Source organism: Procambarus clarkii, chromosome 37 (genome assembly GCF_040958095.1).
Source record: "Procambarus clarkii isolate CNS0578487 chromosome 37, FALCON_Pclarkii_2.0, whole genome shotgun sequence".
Taxonomy (NCBI): domain Eukaryota; kingdom Metazoa; phylum Arthropoda; class Malacostraca; order Decapoda; family Cambaridae; genus Procambarus; species Procambarus clarkii.
In genome coordinates, this window is record NC_091186.1 from 18672736 (window position 1) to 18693859 (window position 21124).

General features: G+C 38.3%; 1 protein-coding gene across 5 annotated transcripts in view; it reads left to right on the plus strand.

Moving 5' to 3' along the window:
* The first annotated feature begins 1393 nt into the window (after positions 1-1393).
* The window catches only part of Kap-alpha3 (karyopherin alpha3), a 30540-nt gene continuing 10809 nt past the window's right edge, over positions 1394-21124 (plus strand). For 2 of the 5 annotated variants that reach the window (XM_045754413.2, XM_045754414.2), the window contains exons 1-8: positions 1395-1609; positions 4676-4778; positions 9677-9721; positions 15141-15345; positions 16708-16886; positions 18361-18587; positions 19532-19657; positions 19955-20089. In XM_045754413.2, coding sequence (XP_045610369.1) covers positions 1538-1609; positions 4676-4778; positions 9677-9721; positions 15141-15345; positions 16708-16886; positions 18361-18587; positions 19532-19657; positions 19955-20089 — 1092 coding nt within the window. In that variant the 5' untranslated portion in view covers positions 1395-1537. Of the gene's footprint in view, positions 1610-4675; positions 4779-9676; positions 9722-15140; positions 15346-16707; positions 16887-18360; positions 18588-19531; positions 19658-19954; positions 20090-21124 lie in introns of all 5 variants that reach the window. The other 3 variants (XM_045754415.2, XM_045754417.2, XM_045754416.2) reach the window with 3 other exon arrangements.

Consider the following 21124-nt stretch of genomic DNA (forward strand, 5'->3'; position numbering starts at 1 on the left):
TTTTGTGTTGCCGGCTACACAGCCAAATTATATATAAATTTGCTCATACTGTATTCGCATACAACAGACAGTGCTACCAAAGCTTCAGAGGTTTCACAAACCACCACGCCCCTTTCTCAGAGTAAAGGAGTAACAATTCTATTTCACACTTTCAGCTCTTCACCCGCGATCCTTCACCTATTAGACAATTGTATTTTTTATAAGAGAGAGAGAGAGAGAGAGAGAGAGAGAGAGAGAGAGAGAGAGAGAGAGAGAGAGAGAGAGAGAGAGAGAGAGAGAGAGAGAGAGACCGAGCCAGAGACAGAAACACACAGGCGGAGACAGACAGATAGACACACAGGAAGAGATAGATTGGGACAGAGAGACAGTATATAGACGGATGGATAAATATATAGATGAATATGTGGATTGATAAAAGGATGGATAGATAGATGGTTATAGATAAATGGAAAGATGGATGGATAGATATATGAGTAGATGGATGGATAGAGATATAGATATTCGAGTAGATGGATGGATATAGATAGATAGATGTTTAGGTGGATAGATAGATAGGTGAGTAGATGGATGGCAGATGGACAGATAGATGAGTATATAGATGGATGGCAGATGGACAGATAGATGAGAAGATGGATAGCTTGATGATGAATGGATACATGGCTGGATAGATAGATGGAAAGATGGATGTATAGAGTGATGGATAGAAAGATAGATGGATGGATAGATATATATGGACTGATAAATGATTTTTGTTTATTTTGAGTCAAAACTAACATAGCAATACGACCAAACCTAACTAAACTTACCTAACTTAACCTAAATTATCTTAACCTAACCTAAACTATGTATTCCGTTGGTGTGGTTTCTTTTTATTTGTAATGGTTGTGTTGTGTATGTGTTAAAGACACATTTTGTAATCATATCATCGTATAGAATAAAGTTCCCTGTATATATACATAGTATATATTTATTGTATTATATTATATTATATTATATTATATTATATTATATTATATTATATTATATTATATTATATTATATTATATTATATTATATTATATTATATTATATTATATTATATTATATTATATTATATTTATAAATTAAAATACATATATACATAAAGATATCAAAAGTGAATATGCATATGCAAAATGTCAAAATGAAAGGTATTGTACCTACACTGAGACCAAAACCGTTTGAGAAGTTAGCTATGATTGGCTATTCAGTTTGTAAACAAATCTGCCGAGGTGTGAGTTTCTTTACGATATCGATTAAATACCTCGTATGGAATTCATTAAATCCGTTGACGACTTTAAACAATTACAGCTTTATTATTTAGGACGATAGAAAACTCATAAATAGGTTATAAGGAAGATTGTGCGGCGAGGATGAGGGTGGAGGTTGGGGAGGAGTGACCAATCAGCTGGTGGCTTAGAACGGTGGTGTAGTCCGGAGCTGTGACGTCACGCGGTGTCTGTCTTCCAGGACACCGGACGTGTTTTCATACACAAATAATATTTGAGACTACCTTAAGATGGATAAGCAACAAAATGACCAGTTCAAGAACAGAATGGGCGTATTCAAGAACAAAGGAAAGGACCAAGACGTAAGTTAGACAGTTGCCAACACCTGCAGCAAGAAAGTTTCAGCACGATGGCATGACCTCTCTAATGAGTTTTACTTTTAAAATCTAATTCTTCTGGCTGTAAAGTAGTTCTAAGGGTTATGTTAGAATGCATAAATGTTTTGGCGGGCTCAGTATTGCCTTGGGTGGAGAGAGGATGCCAGGTGAGCGTGGACCACCTCGCCATGCTCACCAAGTCTGGGGGAAAAATGGGTGACGAGGAATTTTTGAGTTAATATGTTCAAGACTCGGTCATCTTGGCCTTGTGGACGTTGTCAAGGGTGGTTTGGCCTGCAACAGTGTTGTGCCTTAACAAACATATGACGCAGTTTCAGGTAAAGTGTTGGGTACAGGGTCGTTAAGGGTGGGGTATGGTATCCCATTTGTGGGGGAGGGGGGGGGGGAGGTCAGGAAGGGTAAAGCTCTCCCCATGTCCCATGCATATATTGACACTGATAAGCTTTTTGTTTGAATGTCAGTGGAAATGTCAAAAACTTGTGTTTATTTTAATGACGTGTTTAAAAAGTTATATAATTAATCAGTGTTCTGAAGCATTGTATGGTGTTAAAGATAACTTCGTCAGTCGGATTAAGTATTGATGGGTCTGTCCAGTTACAGAGTGGGCGAATAGGTTAATTTACTTGCTATTGACGAGGAGGGTGAGGTAAATATGAAGTGAATGGCCAAAGCTAGTATGACTTGTACTTGGAAGGGATACAGGGACAAGGCGCTGGGATAGAACAGGGGGGGGGAAGGAACAGTGCACAACTACTGCGACCATCAGTGATTGGACGCCAGCCTCCAAAAATGGCAGACCTCCACGGTAGTGATGAGTTCAAGTGGCTAGGCATTCCTTGATTAACATGAGAAGCATCTGGCCTCTGGCCTAATCTGGCCTAATGCTGCTCTGCCTCGTTTTATTTGCTTTTTCATTGCTACCCCTGACCTAAATGTGTCAGGATGGCTATAATTTGTATACAGTAGTTGGGACTCCTAATAGTGCAACTGTGAAAATGTGTGGTGGATCAGAAGAGTTGTTTTTATTAATACTGTAGCCAAATTGTTGATATTAATGTTTTTGATTTATGAAGAACATGCATAAGTTTTCTGTAACAATTTTGGTGTATACGTACAATGAAGTTATATTAGTAATGTGGATAAGGTAATATCGGCAGTTACTGAATACTTAATGTAAATTATTGGTATTCAAATCAGATTTAGAGATGTAAATAATACTATCATGTAATCATCGGTGGACTGCATTGCAAAAGAAAATGTTTATATCCATAAAGTGATTACCAGTCATGTCTGTAGATATTAAACTTTAGATATTGATTTAAATATGTTGGTAAAATAAAGCACTATGCAGATTTTTCAGATTGTGAGATGTACAGTATAACTAATTTGTAAGAGAATTTTGCAAGTGTAATCATATTAACACTTAAAGATCACTCCGCTCCACAAAAGTGGAAGTAGAACAGAAGCAAATGTTTATAGACCAATAGACTAACATCATATTTCATAAAAAAATGTGAAAGAGTGCTATGAAGAAAAGCCCTCACAGAACACACAGTCACTCTGTCCACATAACCCTGGCCAACATAGCTTTAGTGCAGGTTGCTTCTGCCTTGCAATTGTTAGATCATTATAATATGACCTTGGTTGCCATGAAAGGCAAGCAAATTGATGATATAATGTACACCGATTTCACAAAAGCTTGTCCTAAGCTTTGATCCTGGGTGGGACAGAAATGTTTTAGTGCATTTCCTATTACCTAATACCCCTGTCCCTCTAGCATCCAGCAGATAGCGTGTTGTAGAGTTGCATCCTGGGCGGGGTCAGTAGTTCGACCCTGGGTGGGGGGGGTGGGCCTCGATATAAGCCTAACACATATATACTGTATGCAGGCGATGAGTCACAATAACGTGGCTAAAGTATGTTGACCAGACCACACACTAGAAATTGAAGGGACGACGACGTTTCGGTCCGTCCTGGACCGAATGCTGCTGGTGTCTACTCTATTTCCTGTTCATCTTGTCCTCTCCAATACTTTGGCGAAACTGGCCGTACACTGAATGACAGACTTAAAGAACACAAGAGAAGTGTTAAGTCTGCAGACACTAACAATGCTCTCTTCTGCCATGTGAGGAATTCTAATCATCCCATTGATTGGTCTTCCTCCAAAATAATCTTTCCTGCCTCTACTCTACACAGACGCCGTCTTGTTGAATCGGCTCTTATAAACAATGTACCCAACATGAACTTGAGTCCTGGCTTTGTTGCTGTGGACTCTTCCCTTTCACAGTATATACTCAAATGCTCTAATCTTTCTAACAAACGTGACTTAACATAAGCTTTCCCCCTTCCATTTCTTTCTTTCTCTTTCCTTTTCTTTCTCTCTTCTCCCTTTTTCTGTTCATTGTCTTCTCCTACGCTCCCTTGCTATCCTCTTCTTATTCCTATTACTATCTCCTTCGGTGGTTATAATAGGAGCTGCCTCGTATGGGCCAATAGGCCTGCTGCAGTTCTCATTACTACTATCCCCTACACCTGACTTTCCTCCTCAGCTCTCCCTTGCCTATTTATTGCCTGCCCCTACCTCCTCATCACAATCGACTTGAGAATGGTCCAGGACGGACCGAAACGTCATCGTCCCTTCAATTTCTAGTGTGTGGTCTGGTCAACAACACATATATACTGTACCTATAAATTGGCTGCCTGTTCCCCAACAATGAATTAAATTATCGATTTGTTTTGAGCAATATAACTTTTAAATTTGTGGTGTTAGGACAATAGAAGAATTAGGAGGTTGGTACTGTTATAGGAAGATGTGGAGTGCAAATGCTTTTACCATTTCAGGAGAGTGTTACAGTGGTATGGTTATTGGTGACACATGGTGAATTTAAAAAAAGGGTTTATGAGTGAATTTGTGAGTAAGAGAGGAAACCAAGGAATGTGAGCAGATAAAATATATTGTTTAATGTACTATCCTGTAAAAGTTCTTTATACCATTTATTTATGTTCAATACGTGAATTTTTATATTATAGGAGATGAGAAGACGAAGGACTGAAGTTACGGTTGAATTAAGAAAGAACAAGAGAGAAGAAACATTTTTGAAACGACGTAATGTACCTACAGTTGATTCTACAGGTAAGATACTATATATACAGTACTGTTTTTTGAATACATAAAGTTAAGGTACTGTTATTGTTCTTTATTTTCTGATCCATTTGCAATATGCATGAGCAGGGCAAGACTGTATTTTTGTTACACACAGAAATCACAATAGTGTGATGTATCAAATAAACAAATCCACAAGGATTTGTGGATGTGGTTTGGGGAATGCATCAAATGCATCACGCTATTGTGATTTCTGTGTGTAATGAAGTAAGGGCGAAGAGGTAGAACAGTTTATTGACGTAGCTCGAGTGCATGGGGGAATTGCATAAAACCCTGGTTTGTGTCTCGGAGAGACTGCAGGAGCCGTCGGTAAATCAGGATGATTTCCCGGTTGCAATTCTTTTAATCATGTCGTAGCTCAGTCGATTAAGGCAGCGTCTGGGATCCTCTCGGTCATAGGTTCGAACCCTCGTCACGGCCCTTGTGGATTTGTTCATGTATTTTTATTGTTTGAAGTTTTTAATTTACCCCACACAGTGGTAGATGAGCCTTTGTCATAATTTCTCAAGTTTTCATCATAATTTGGGCTGAAGGTACAAATAACTGTAACAAATTATAATCTTATTTAAAGTAAAATTAAATTCCAGTGATTACATTTTGTATTGTCCAGACGACTGCAAAATGTTTTAAAGAAAAATATATTTGACTATGGGACCAAAAGACATGGAAATACTGTATTAGTGTTGCCAAAAACTTTAGCACGAATGTTATAATCACTGTTGATTCGTGGTTGACCTGCTGAATTGAACCTGTTAGGGGTAAAAATGATCAGCCTTTGGCCACCTGAGAAACTTAATTGTATTTAAATTGGATATACTGTATAAATGCAGTTAATTACTTTGGAATTTTTATTTTTTTATATGCCGTTAAGACACTTAGTGTTTGGACATCTTGTGTCGGTGTTTGGCCAAGTACGGGAAAGACACTAATACTTGGCTACCAAAAAAAATTATTGGTGTTCAAATCTGGTTTACAAAATACTGTACTGCATGTTAATGCATTTATGGAAACTATGATATTTAGAGCAAGTGGTGAAGTTTATCTTTGATACCTTAATCGTGTACATTATGTAAATGTAATGTTTAATGAGCTATTAACCTAAATATTTTGGGTCCCCCTACTTTCTTGTTTCAGGTTTGCTCCTCGATCTCCTTCCCCAGGTTCGTCTGGTATTGTTTGGTGGGCCCAGGGGCCTCTCCATTTGCTCCCAGTTCAGAAATGTCTAAGGGTTTTGGCAGCTGGACGTGATAATACTTTAGATGTACTTGGGTCTTCTGGGGATTGCCATTCCACTTCGACAGTGGAGGTAGATGAACTGGTGCTCTCCACCGAGGATCTGCTGCCTTCTTCAAAGCTTTGTTTTTGTTGACCTCTCTCTTCCAGTTGGGTTGGAGAGCTTCATGCTCTCCTCTAGAAGTGGGTGTTTTGCTGTTAATATCCTGGGGTTGTTTTCTTTGCTTAGAGCCCTCTTCTTTCTTTCTGACTAAGAATAAGTCAGCTGGTTACTGAAGGGATCCTTTGTGGGTGCATCATTTACTATGTCTGGATGTGGCTGTTTTTCATTACCTCCATGATACCAGTGGTGCATGGAGGTATCGTCTGTGTGTGTGTCCTTGTTCCAGGGACCCATTTGTCTCGGGTTGTCTGCAATCATTAAGTTTAGCCATTCTCTGGTCTACCATTGGACCCATGATGTTCATTAATTTGTGGTGTTATCCAGTTTTTGGGCTTAGGGGGTTTTGATGATCCAACAGCGCTAATAGCTATTACTTGATGAACATTCTAGGTCTGTGCTGGGCAATGTGAGGCTTTGGGGTGGTTAAGTTGTTGTTAACTTAGCCCTTTCCTGGGTATAACTCCGCCCTTTCCTATGTATTACTTTCCATGTCTCTCCTCTGCCCCTGGTGAGTACCCATTTTGTATTTTCCCTATGGTGAAATAGCACCAAGAAGCCATGAATAGGAGTCCTCACATGAAAGTCAGCATTGAATGTAATGTAATGCTAATTTCAGTTTTTTTTTTTTTTTTTTTGTGGCTGTATGGGACCTTCTTTACTCCATTCAGAGGCTTTGGTTTTCCATTTTCCTGGGTATATAACTGATGTGTCAAGGTTGATGGAATCGAGGAGGATTGCTCAGTCCCCTGGTGGTTTGCAGTCACCTCATTATTCTCTCATTAGGTGGAACTAATGAGAGAATTGCTTCACCAGCAAGTGATTCGTGAATCTTGGGCCCTCGCTGTCCTGCTTTTATGCTTTATTTACCTTGTTGTTTGCATTTTTGGTTTGTCCACCTTTCTTGTAGCCTATTCTTGGTTAGGATGATACATGATCTACTTACTGTGAATGTTTAGAGGGGGGGGGGGGCCAGATTTTGGTTTTTAATCTCCGGTAGGCTTATATGACTCACAAGGGCCTGGTGTGGATTGAACTGGGTTTAACTTGCCAGGTAGCAATCACCAAGGAGCCACTAAGAATCCACCAGAGAGGGGCATTTTATTGCATTCAATGCTGAATTTCTAGAAGGGGAGTTCCCATGTGGCTCCCAGAAGCTAGTTCAGTATATACTGGTATAGTACCATCTACTAAGTTACATCAGCTATGGCATTATTTAGGCCTAATGGGGACCAATGGCAGAACCTGGCCCTCTCATAGAGGCGCAGGAAGCAGTGACATTTATTTTTGTCAAACTATGGGATAGTAACCAGAAAGTCTGCGAGTCAAAACAAACCACTGTTACCTTCAGTACAGACTGAAGCCTTAAAACCTGCTGAAAAAAATTCACCAATTTTGTAAACAAATTATCAAATTCTCTTGGAATGAGTGCGAGCTCATTTGCCCCACCACCTCCACTCGGTGGAACAGTAAATCAAAGGTCCTTAAATTGAGTAGATACTCTGTGGCGTTCTCTGGAATTGACATTGTGTCTGGTTCTCTGAAAACCTCATTTTGCACAAACACACTTTGGAATTGTTTATTTATCGTTTTGCACATTTCTTTTTCATTCTCGGTGAATCTGTTCTCCATTCTCCATCTTCGGATTTTATGTTTTACATGCAGCTTGCTTTTAATGAATTTATAGAAAAAAGCCTGGATCTGTTTTACATTTGTCCACTACTGTACTCCTTTCATGTTGTTCTTCCTGGTAAAGATTTTGGGGATCAGTGTCCCAATGACTCGGTCTCTAACCAGGCCTCCTGGTTGCTGGTTTGATCAACCAGGCTGTTAGATCTGGCTGCTCACAGTCTGACATACAAGTTACAGCCTGGTTGATCAGGTATCCTTTGAAGGTGCTTGTCTATTTCTCTTTTGAACACTGTAAAAGATTGGTCAGTTGTGCCCCGAATATGTAGAGAAAGTATTGAAAAGTCTTCTGCCTTTGATGTCGATCGAGTTCTCTCGGTGCGTCTATTGCACCTCTGCTTTTACATGGGGCAATTTTGAACATCCTGCCATGCTTTCTCATGTGGTGTGCACATTTGGAACCAGTCCTTCTAATATTTTCCAAGTGTAAATTATTATGTAATCTAACTTTCTCAAAGTTTCTTTCTGCTTCACTCTTCACTGCTGTGTATTTGTTTGTATTTTGTTTGTAGTAATATATTTAAGGGTTTGGCATTTTCTTATATTGTACCCATTGTCTTGTCTTTTTCTGTCTGGCCCTCTCACAATTTCTGTTCAACCAGTCTTGTTTTCTGGTTGTGCATCTGTGTTATGGTATAATTTTTGTTTTATTATGCCTTCATCGTATATTTCACAGAATTTGGCATACATCTGGTTTACTTCTTTACCTAGCAACAAGTCTTTCCAATCAAATTCATTAAAGAATTTGCTAAGATCCCATAGTGTCCTTTCCTGAAACCAAATTTATCAACTGTTTCAATTTCCCCATTCTCTTCTTGATTATAAAGCATTGAATGTTTTATTTTCAAGAGGATGTGATCACTCTTTCCCATGGGAAGAAGGTACTAAATGTCAAATACCTCCATCTCTTTCCTGATGAATATTAAATCCCACATTGATAGAACATCCCCCCTTCCCTTATTCTCATGCCATGCTTAAAGTGTTGATACATGAGTGTCTGCCTGTCCAAATGTCCTCAGTTTTTGCTTCATAAGCCTCCCAGTCTATTTCCAAGTTGAAGTCACTAAGTACTAATAATCATGATTTATCCTTATCTGCTCTTACTGTAATCTCTCTAATGATCATTTTAAAGCTGTCTAGTTTGTCATCCAAGTCCTCCCTTGTCCGTATGTTGCTTGCTGGTGGACTGTAGGCATTTGTGATTATCAGCTTATCCTGATTCCAAACCTGCAGTGCCATTTTGTTAACTTCTCATGAGTTGTCAATTATTAACCCACTTACCTTTCAAGTGTTCTTTCACCAGCACAACACCACCTCCACCTTTCCTAATTTTTCTGGCATGCCTCCAAATTGGGTAGGCCCTCCTGAATGTGACCTCATTTAAAATATTTTCAAGTTTCATCTCTGTTAGTGCAACCATATTTGACACCTTAAGATTAATCATATCGTATCAGTGCCAGAATTTTTTTTATCTCGCTCCATCTATGTTATATAACATTTTTAGGAACATGTTCTCTCTCCTTTTGTTGTTTACCTCCCCTCTTCCTCTAATGTTTTTGGTTTGTTTTTGTGTTTAATTTCCTAATTACACACAAATTTGCTGATGCAGAAGGCATCAGCAAAATAAATTGTGGCATTAAAAGTTTATTGACAACACTTGTATAAAGTACAGTATACGTCTGGTAGAATAAAAATGAAGAAACACTTGTATTGTCTCATTATTCCATGTACTGTACTAGAATATGAGTGACTCACTTATGCAACACCATACGTTTGTCCATACCAGATACAGGTGGCAGCTCAGATCCAGCGATGAATAAGAATACAGAATGTAAGTATTGAATGATTTAATAAAAAAAGTAATTTAGACCAGTTGGTCGTGTGTAATATTATTATGATGTAACAAGTCCAACACTCTGTTCGAGTGGACTGCTGTTTCAGATCAATGGGTGGACAGGATATAAATTGACTAGGTCAGGAATGTCAACTCAACAGCAGAAAACTCCAAATTTCCAGCCGAGCCCCAAACATAATGAAAAAGTAGCGAAAAACATAATTTCAGTACAGTATTGCTGATCTTGCACTGCAATGGATTTTCCACTACAGCAGATGGGTATAGTGTGAATTGATCTGTTTGAGCAGAGTTGATCTGTACTGGGCCTTCTGTACATCATGATACTAATTGATATTTTAATGTTGTCTAATTATATTTCTTAAGAACAAGCATTCAATATGAGTACACTGACATACTGGAAATTATTCCTGAATACTGTATTGTGTTAAAGGCATTTCTCACATACATGCAGAATCCATTCTTCATGCTACTGTAGTGATTAATACACACTGTGTAAGAATTAATCGAGTGCTGTACAGATTTTAAATATCTTTTGTTAATCAAATTTTGCACAGCTTATGTTAATGGTCCTGATCATACAGTATTACTTCAACAAATTTTATGAAGTTCACATATTTGAACTAATGTTACAGGCATATAATAGGATATAGATTAGGTTTGTATTTAGGAGTGCACGAATATACTGTGTATATCTTATTTATGCATGGTAAAGGTATTTCTGATTGTCTGCTCAATTTGATGTTCTTGGGGCCACACTCATGCAAAGTTAAATCTAGTTAAGATTGAGTGATTAGAATTTGAAACACAGACGGTGTTATATCTATTGCAATATTGACAATACACACTTCACCTAGTTTCACGCCACTCCGGGTGACCTTGTTCCATGGCTGGTGTGTGAAATTGGTTGGTTATTGTGTAGGAGGCTGTTGGTGCAGGCTTGTAGTCAATGGTTCTCTCCATACCCATAGGGGTGGGTGCTTTGTCAACAATGGTGGTGAACATTTTTTTAATCATAAGGGGAGTATTAAACAGCATACTGTATTCTCTTACCTACATTTCTGGTTTGCTCTCTTGCTAAAGCTTTAGCTTTAGCAAGAGAGCTTTGAGTCCTAGCTGCTGCTGGTCAAAGATCATCAGTTATAATACTGCATGCGTGTGTGTATTGTATGTATATATGTATGGTATGTATATATATGTATACATATATGTATGTCATACCTAATAGCCAGAATATACTACTTGGCCTAGTATGTAAGGTCTGACTTGCCTAACAGGCAGTGATTTGTGTTATTTTCAAATACAATATATTTCTTTTCAAATTGGTTTATTTGAATTAATCTTGTTAATCTTATTGTAATAAGAACACAAATTACTGACTTAGCTATGTTATGATTTTGTGTACATTAGTTTTTGGCCTTTTGGGATTTATAAATAAAAATGCAATATACTATTCGAGAGGATGCATTGTGTTGGGGTGTGTACGTCAGACTTTGAGTTGACCAGCCAGCTAGCATGCGGGACCCACCAAAAGGACCCACCAGACAGGCTTTTCGTTACATTCAACACTATATATATGTAAATATATATATCAGCACACAATAGAACTCAAAGCAACACATGTAAATTGGAGAGGTTTAGAATTTTGGAAAAAAAACACCATATGATTTATGGGAGAGAGTATGGGGTAACACAGTAAATGTGTGATCACTAGATTGTTTACGCATGGGTTAAACATACGTGTGTGTGTGTGTGTGTATGTAATTACCTAAGTGTAGTTACAGTATGAGAGCTACGCTCGTGGTGTCCCGTCTACCCAGCATTCTTTGTCATATAACGTTTTGAAACTACTGACGGTTTTGGCCTCCACCACCTTCTCGCCTAACTTGTTCCAACTGGCTACCACTCTATTTGCGAAAGTGAATTTTCTTATATTTCTTCGGCATCTTTGTTTAGTTAGTTTAAATCTATGACCTCTTGTTCTTGAAATTCCAGGTCCCGGAAAATCTTCCCTATCAATTTCATCAATTCCTGTTACTATTTTGTACGTAGTGATCATATCGTCTCTTTTTCTTCTGTCGTCTAGTTTTGGCATATTTAATGCCTCTAACCTCTCCTCGTAGCTCTTGCCCTTCAGTTCTGGGAGCCACTTAGTAGCATGTCTTTACACCTTTTCCAGTTTGTTGATGTGCTTCTTGAGATATGGGCACTACACAACTGCTGCATATTCTAGCTTTGGCCTAACAAAAGTTGTGAACAATTTCTTTAGTATTTTGCCATCCATGTATTTAAAAGCAATTCTGAAGTTAGAAAGCGTAGCATAGGCTCCTCGCACAACGTTCTTTATGTGGTCCTCAGGTTCTAGTTTTCTATCTAGAACCACCCCTAGATCTCTCTCTCTCTATCAGAATTCTTTAAAGGTTTCTCACATAATTTATAGGTTGTGTGAGGTCTATGTTCTCTTATTTCATATTCCATAACATGACATTTATTCACATTATATTCCATTTGCCAAGTAGTGCTCATACACTTTTGTCCAGGTCTTCTTGAAGGGCCTGACAATCATATAAGTTTCTTATCCTTCCTATTATATTAGTATCATCAGCAAATATGTTCTTATAATTCTGTATTCCATCTGGTAGATCATTTATGTAGACAATGAACATCACCAGTGCAAGAACTGAACCCTGTGGTACTTCACTTGTGACATTTCTCCAGTCCGATACATTGCCTCTGATTACTGCTCTCATTTTTCTATCAATCAAAAAAATTTTCATCCAGGTTAGAAGCTTACCCCTTCCTTACCTTACCCCTCCAATATTTTCCAGTTTCCAGAACAACCTCTTATGTGGCACTCTGTTGAAAGCCTTTTTTAGGTCCGGATAGATGCAGTCAACCCAACCATCTCTTTCCTGTAAAATCTCTGTGGCTCGATCATTGAAACTGAGTAAATTCGATACGCAGGATCTTCTAGATCGAAAACCATACTGTCTGTCTGATATTATATAATTTCTCTGCAGGTGTTCTACCCATTTAGTTCTTATTATTTTTTCCAATATTTTGACTATTACACTTGTCAGTTATACAGGTCGATAATTGAGGGGGTCTTACCTGCTGCCATTTTTGTAGATTGGAACTATGTTAGCCTTTTTCCACACATCTGCTATGACTCCTGTACACAAGGATGTCTGAAAAATCAGCTGAAGTGGAATGCTGAGCTCAGGTGCACATTCTATCAGAACCCATGGTGAAACTCCATCTAGGCTAACTGCTTTTTTCTTACTAGGCTCCAAGAGCATTTGTTTCACTTTGTCTCTAGATACCTCTATGTGCTCTATGCTGTTCTCTGGAATTCTTATTGTGTCTGGTTCTCTGAGGATCTCATTTTGTACAAACACACTTTGGAACTTTTTGTTTAATGTTTCACATATTTCCTTTTCATTTTCCATGTATCTGTTCTCCATTTTCTAATTGAACATTATCCTTTACCTGCAGCTTGCTTTTAATGAATTTATAGAATAGGCCTGGATCTAATTTACATTTGTCTGCTATACCATTCTCAAAGTTCCTCTCTGCCTCTCTCCTTGCTGACGTGTAGTTGTTTCTTGCATCTTTGTATTGCTGGTGTGTTTAGGGGTTTGGCCTCTTCCTATAATGATTCCATGCTTGTGTGTTTGGGGGTTTGGCCTCTTCCTATAATGATTCCATGCTTGTGTCTTTTGATCTCTGGCCCTCTCGCAATTTCTGTTGAACCAACCCTGTTTTCTAGGTCTGCATCTCTGTTTTGGTATGAATGCTTGTGTGTCTTCATCGTATATTTCGCAAGATTTGGCATACGTCTCATTTACTTTCTTGCCTAGCAACAAGTCTGTCCAATTATACCCATGAAAAAAATTTGTAAGTTCCTCATAGCGTCCTCTCTTGAAATTGAGTTTAACAACTGTTTCAGTGTCTCCATTCTCTACTAGATTATATTGCATAGTATATTTAATGTCCAAGAGGACATTATCACTCTTTCCCAAGGGAGGAAGGTACTGGATATCAAATACCCCTTTTTTTTTTCCTGGTGAATACTTGATCCAGTACTGACGGAACATCCCCTTCCCTCATTCTTGTGGCCTGCTTGACATGTTGATACATGAATGTCTCCAAGATGAGGTTTACAAATCTGCCTGTCCAAATGTCCTCTGTTCTTGCCTCGTAGGCCTTCCAGTCAATTGTCTTAAAGTTGAAGTCCCCAGTACCAACAATCGGGATTTATCTTTGTCAGCTCTTACCATAATCTCTCATGACCATTATGAGGCCCTCTCGTTTGTCATCCAGTTCTTCCTTTGTCCCATGTGTTTCTTGCTGGTGGTCTGTAGGCATTTAAAGGTATCAGCTTATAACCTTGATTCCAGACCTGCAATGCTATTATGTCAATATCTCGAGGGTTTTCAATTATTAACTCTCCTACTTTCAGGTGTTCTTTCACCAGCACAGCCACTCCTCCTACCTTCCTAGTTTTCCTGTCACGTCTCCAAACTGAGTAGCCTCTTGGGAATACAACCTCATTTAAAATAATTTATTAAAGTTTAGTCTGTTAAAGTGACAATAACTTAACGTCTCTGTTAATGCGACGTGTGTGTGTGTGTGTGTGTGTGTGTGTGTGTGTGTGTGTGTACTCACCTAATTGTACTCACCTAATTGTGCTTGCGGGGGTTGAGCTCTGGCTCTTTGGTCCCGCCTCTCAACTGTCAATCAACTGGTGTACAGATTCTTGAGCCTACTGGGCTCTATCATATCTACATTTGAAACTGTGTATGGAGTCAGCCTCCACCACATCACTTCCTAATGCATTCCATTTACTAACTACTCTGACACTGAAAAAGTTCTTTCTAACGTCTCTGTGGCTCATTTGGGTACTCAGCTTCCACCTGTGTCCCCTTGTTCGCGTCCCACCAGTGTTGAATAGTTCATCCTTGTTTACCCGGTCGATTCCCCTGAGGATTTTGTAGGTTGTGATCATGTCCCCCCTTACTCTTCTGTCTTCCAGTGTCGTAAGATGCATTTCCCGCAGCCTTTCCTCATAACTCATGCCTCTTAGTTCTGGGACTAGTCTAGTAGCATACCTTTGTGTATGTGTGTGTTTGAGAGTGAGAGAGATTGAGTGAGAGTGAGTGATTGTGAGTGAGAGTGAGAGAGATTGAGAGAGAGTGAGAGAGTGAGTATAACCAATTGATGACCCTGTCATCAGCCTGAGAAAAATGAGGCTATAAGAAATAAGCTGTTGATGTAAAAAAAGAGAGAGAGAGATTGGCCATACAGTGTTAAATAATATACACACTGTATATCTGGTTTTATTTCATGTAATATTTCTCAACGGGACAGAAGTATTTTCAGTATTTCTTTCTTTCAGATGATGAAGATGTTGACAAGCAACTTACAGCAGATAATTTGGCATTAATTGTTGCTAATGCAGCAAGTGAGGACCAGGCAGTTCAACTTGCAGCAGTCCAGGCAGCCCGTAAACTCTTGTCATCTGATAGAAACCCACCCATAGATGATCTGATCCAGTCTGGCATTCTTCCTATACTTGTTAAATGTCTAGAAGGCACAGACCAGTAAGTAGAAGGAGGTTTGTTTTGAGCAAGTAACAGATGTGATGTTAAGAGTCTTTAAAACGGTTTAACGAATAACTTCCAATATTAATACGGTAATGTCTGGCAGGCGATATGATGTATTATATGTATTATTTTTTTCCCAGTTCACAGTAGAGAAAAACATTTTTGCTCTTCCTCCTGTTCATTTTGGATCATCATCATCATAATTTTTATTATTATTATTGCACAATGAAATTACATTAACATGATGTATCAACAAGAAAATTAGTCGTAGCCTTGAGGAGGATTCGAACCGGCTCACTTGGTACTCCCAAGCCAAGTATTTCTTTATTATTACTCCCAAGTATTACTCCTAAACCCTAGATCACTACACCATGACACGGTCAAAAACCATGCAACCTGGGATTCAGCTGTTTTGGGCTCTGGTTGGAAGCCCTCAGGACTCCTAGTGGCTTCAGCTGAATTCCAGGTTGCATTACCTTTGACCGTGTCATAGTGTACTGGTGTAGGGCACTAGCCTGGGGGTACCTACCCAAATGAATGCCTACCTAAATGAATAGGTACTAGGGGGTACCTACCCAGGATGAACTAGAAAAAAACAGGAAGAACCAAGATACATGACAGAATGTGGGATGTGCATGATTTGTAAAAAAAAAAAAATTAACTGAAGTTATGCAGAATTATTGTCACACTATAAACTCAATACTGTAATGGAATGTAATGAATTTGTTACTTGTTACCATGACAGACTGATGTGGGGAGAAAACCCAGTGAAACTTATAAGAGACATACTTAACATGGGGACATAGACTAGCCTTTCCTGAGAAATTACCAGCTGCTACTAACCTAAATACTGGGTGGAGCGCTCTCAGAGTTGCTGAGATTTGTCTTGTTGTCACTGTGGTCAGCTTTGTTTTGCTCTATCTTTCTGGCGGCTTTTCTTGGCCAGAGTAATCTATAGCATCCTTTGCTCCCTGCACCAGTATAAAGGGGGGAGGTGGGGGGCTTTTAATGACTCGCAAGGGCCGGTGAGGAGCTAATTAGGTGGGTTGTAATGGGGAGCCACGAGGGCCCTCCGGAAAGAGGCATTTCATTAATTTGAATGCTTTTTTTTTTTTTATCAGTGTGACTTGATATTCAGTGCATTTTTATATTATATTGTGGGTCCATGTTTTGCTAAAATGTTTTTATTTTTTATTTTTTATTTTTGTTCCAAATTTATTTGATATATCTTATATGAATGTACTTGATTGCATTTTATGTAAATTCTGGGCAAATCATTCATTTTTACATAATTAAATTAATGTTTTTTGATTGTATTATTTTCCCCTTAATTATGAAGCAGATGTATAATTTGAATAGTATGTCTTCCCCGGACAGCCCGTCGCTGCAGTTTGAAGCGGCTTGGGCCCTGACCAACATTGCCTCTGGTACATCCAGGCAAACTCAGGCAGTGGTCCAAGCCGGTGCTGTTCCTCTCTTCCTGAAACTTCTACACTCGTCAAGTCAAAATGTGTGTGAACAAGCCGTCTGGGCATTAGGTAAGCATTTGATGTACAGTATAGTAATGACTTGTAGGATCACTTCTACTTCTTCATGGTAAGAGCAATGTAAGTACTGGTAATAGCACCGGTAATGTTTTGTCAGTAAATTATTATGCCATCGTTATTTGCTTTTCAAGTTCCCATGTGAGCACAAGGAATGCAAATTTATGCCTATTATTCTTGGAATTTTAGGAAGATGACTTGGTTCTTTACTGAAATATTTATATATTTTACTGATACAGTATATCTTTCATTATTACTTTACTGGCAATAATGTTTGTGCTATTGTAATTGGCCTCATGTAAACTACAGTGCTTTGAGGAAATTCTAAGATGGCAAGGGCTTTCATAACCAAGTATTAAAATACAGTTTTCTAAATGAAATATTAATATTTTTCTCTTCCTCTCTTTAATAGTCGATTTGTCTGCATACCTTTGGAGGTACAGTATACAGTATCTGGCATTATATAAACATGTTAACTTGCAGGAGATTACAAGCTAAAGTTTCCAAGCATTTGTATAAATTTCAAGACATTCTTTGAGGATACACAAAGCAATATATTTTCTTTGTGTACTTCTCAATATATATTTCTTTGTAGAAATGCATTGAGAAAATTGTTCTCAGTGATATATATCACTAACATGATATACATCAGTGAGAAAATCAATTGGAGCACTGAGGTGAGGTGACTCCAACCAGAGATCAGCTGGTTTTTCAGCTGATCTCAGCTGATCCCAGCCACTCATCTTACCCCCTGCACCATGACATAGTATAAGTTACACAACCTGGGAGTTCACTGAATCCACAGGAAGTCTGGAGGCTTCTACTGAAGCCCCTTCAAGTTTTACATATAACTCCCCCCCCCCCCCCCATGCACTCTGGTGTAAGTAAAGTAGCTAATCAACCATATGCTCCAGCTTCAGACACACAAAGAAATCACACTAATATGATATATATTAATAAAAAAAATATCTAGTCATTGGTGCATGCTTTTCATTCATTGTTTTTTTTTTACATTTTCATCTCTAATTCCACTGATATGATGCATGCCCCTGTTTAAGTTATGCCTCTGAATCAATGCAAGAGGAGAATTATCATTTATTAAATACCATTAAAGGTCAGATAGTCTTGAACCCTCTCGTCTTTAGGGCCGACGAAAAAATTTTATATACAGTATTTTGTGCCAAAAAAAGTGTTATTTTTTAGGATTTTCTGGCTGGCATCATGACTGGACAGTGAAAGTGTTAATACATTTGGCCAGGAGGGTATTATAGTTATACTTTATCTGCGCTCCTAGTACACACACACACATGTAATGGCTATTGGCATTCATACACTAACCTCTCACTACCACCTTTCTTTTATGATGATGATTACCATCATCATCATTATCATCTCTTACAATCACCCTTCCCTCACCAGATATTTGATTTAATCATACAGTAATGCAATATTTAATATACTTCCCCAGGTAATATTATTGGTGATGGGCCACAGCTGAGGGATTATGTCATCTCCTTGGGTGTCGTTCAGCCGCTGCTTAGCTTCATTAACCCAGAGATACCCATTGGATTTTTGCGGAATGTGACGTGGGTTGTTGTTAATCTATGCCGTAACAAAGAACCGCCTCCACCTCAGCAGACTATAAAGGAGATACTACCAGCTCTTAATATATTGATACACCACCAAGACACCTCAGTGAGTCTGAGAATAGTTTTTAATGCAGTAATTAAATTTTTGTGAAGTAATAATTAATTGCAAAGCAGTTCCAAAATGCCAGATTGCTGTATTGGATTATCTAAATATTCATTGCTTGACATTTCCTTGAAACCATAATTTTTGTTTTAATTTTAAATGTACAGTAGTGTCAAATCTGAATTACAATGAATTGTATTCTTTTGCAACTTTGGTAAATATTAAAATGAAGAACTCTCAGGAAATTATATCATTACATTCAATAAAGATTATCAATTGTTCTATTTAAGTCAAGCAGAGTTATTCGTTATTTATAATGCTCTTAGACACATGCACTGGGGACAGCAGACACCAGCTACTTAATTGTACACTTTCTGCTTAACCCAACACTTCTCCTTCTGACTTGTTACTTCATATTAATGCTAGATCTTCAATACATTGAGTTGAGGGTCATCAGATGCTCCAATAATCAGGTCATATATGATCTACTCAGGACTTGTAGTGCCCTCCAGGCTCTCATTACTTTTATATATGTTGGGGGGCAAGCATGATGTAGTCTTGTGGTCCCATCACATATCTGGGTGAGAGAGAGAGAGTGGGGAGTCTGAGTCACCACTGAGAGCACTAGCACACTTTAGTATAAAATAGATCAAAGACTGTACTTTTTACCTCTATGTAATACCGCCCTCACAACTATTGGGTATGAGAAGCCGGTTAACTTCACTTTTAGTTGTATTGTCGACCCAAAACCTTGGGAATGTTGTCGTAGCACAGGTGGTGTTCCAATTTGTTAGTGCTCAGTTTACAGTGTGGTGCATCAATTAACATGTCTACAGGCTTCTCCAGTAGATGTGTGAATTGTTTTGTTTTGTTTTGTTTATTTGTAATTGGTTTTGGAAAGCTATTTACTATGTATACTGAACATTAATTACTACCTACTTCATCAGATTCTGGTGGACACAGTTTGGGCACTCAGCTACCTGACTGATGGTGGTAATGTAAATATTCAATTGGTTATAGACAGTGGTGTAGTACCCAAGCTTATACCACTTCTTTCTCATAAGGAAGTTAAAGTAAGTTTGTTATTTTTAATCTCTACAAATATAATGACAAACTGTATGGTACATATTAGATGCATAATTTATATTACAACATAGTCTTGACTCATGAAAAAAAAACTACATTTTACAAATTTTTAAAACCCGATAGTTAATTGATGATATTGCATAAAGAAATCACATTAAGTATTAATGTATCGATGAGCAAATCAGTAGAAGCTATGAGGATTTGAACTTATGCTCTAGGTAGGTGGATGATATTGTCAAAATGAGTATAATGAATGTAAGACATTGAGTGTTTTAACTTTACAGGTGCAAACAGCAGCGTTAAGAGCTGTGGGTAATATTGTAACTGGTACAGATGATCAGACGCAAGTAGTCCTCAACTGTGGCGCATTATTTCACTTCCCTACTCTCCTCACACATCAAAAGGAAAAAATCAACAAGGTTAGTGATTAATTCTCAAAGAGTAAACTGCTCACATGCTTAGAAAAATATTTTGTTTAGATTTATTTCCTAATCAATCTTAAAACATAAATTTCGCCTTCTCTTTCCACCAAGTATTTTTCTTTCTCAGTCTAGCTTTAACAAACTATTTTGGTCCATACCCTACTCACTACATACGGTTTATCACTAAATGCAAGCACTGTACAGCATTGTTAAATGTTGGTAATATTAGGGCCAATTTTTGGGCACCTAAAGTATATATTCCCATTTAAGAAAATGATTTAACTTACTGCACTGTATGTAATAAAACAATAGTGTTATAAATAAAAAAGTACTTGTACAATAATTTCTGTTTTTTACACAAAAAACAAAAAGTTTCACTTTCCTCTCTTTTGAAATACTCTATAGCCTTTTTATTCAGTAAAATGTCAATCGTGCCAGGCTTTCCTTCACTATCGGACCTTCCCTTCATGCTGGCTCTTCCTTTCTTCCTGGGCCTTCCTTCTTAGCCACATCTCTACCAGAAAAAGAAACGTTTCATTACATTGAACGCCGGGTTTTTCTGTGGTGATATGGTACCAAAACAGCCACCTTAAGTGCCCTCTCGTAAATCCGGTGTTGAATATAATTAAATGCCTCTTTCTGGTGTCTCTTTCGGATCCTCTCTTCCCCATTTAGGGGGTTTGGTTTTTTCATCTTCCTGGCTAAATGACAGGTTCAAGGATAGGGGATTGAGGAGGAAGGCGTGCATTCTCCTGGTGGTTCACAAGTGGACCTAGAGAGAGAACGGCTTCTTGACCAGGTGATTCTCTCATCTCGGTGCTTTGCCGACTCATTTTCTAGGCTTTGTTTATCTTGCAGTTTGTATTTTTGGTTAGGGTGATCTAGGAGACCCTGCTGCTTGCTCCTCTTGAGAGGGGGCTAGATTTTGGCCTTTAGTCCCAGGAAGACTTTTTATGGCTTGCATGGTCCTGGCATTGATTGAATTGGGTGGTGCTTGCCATGTAGCAAGCACCAAGGATCCACCAAGGACCT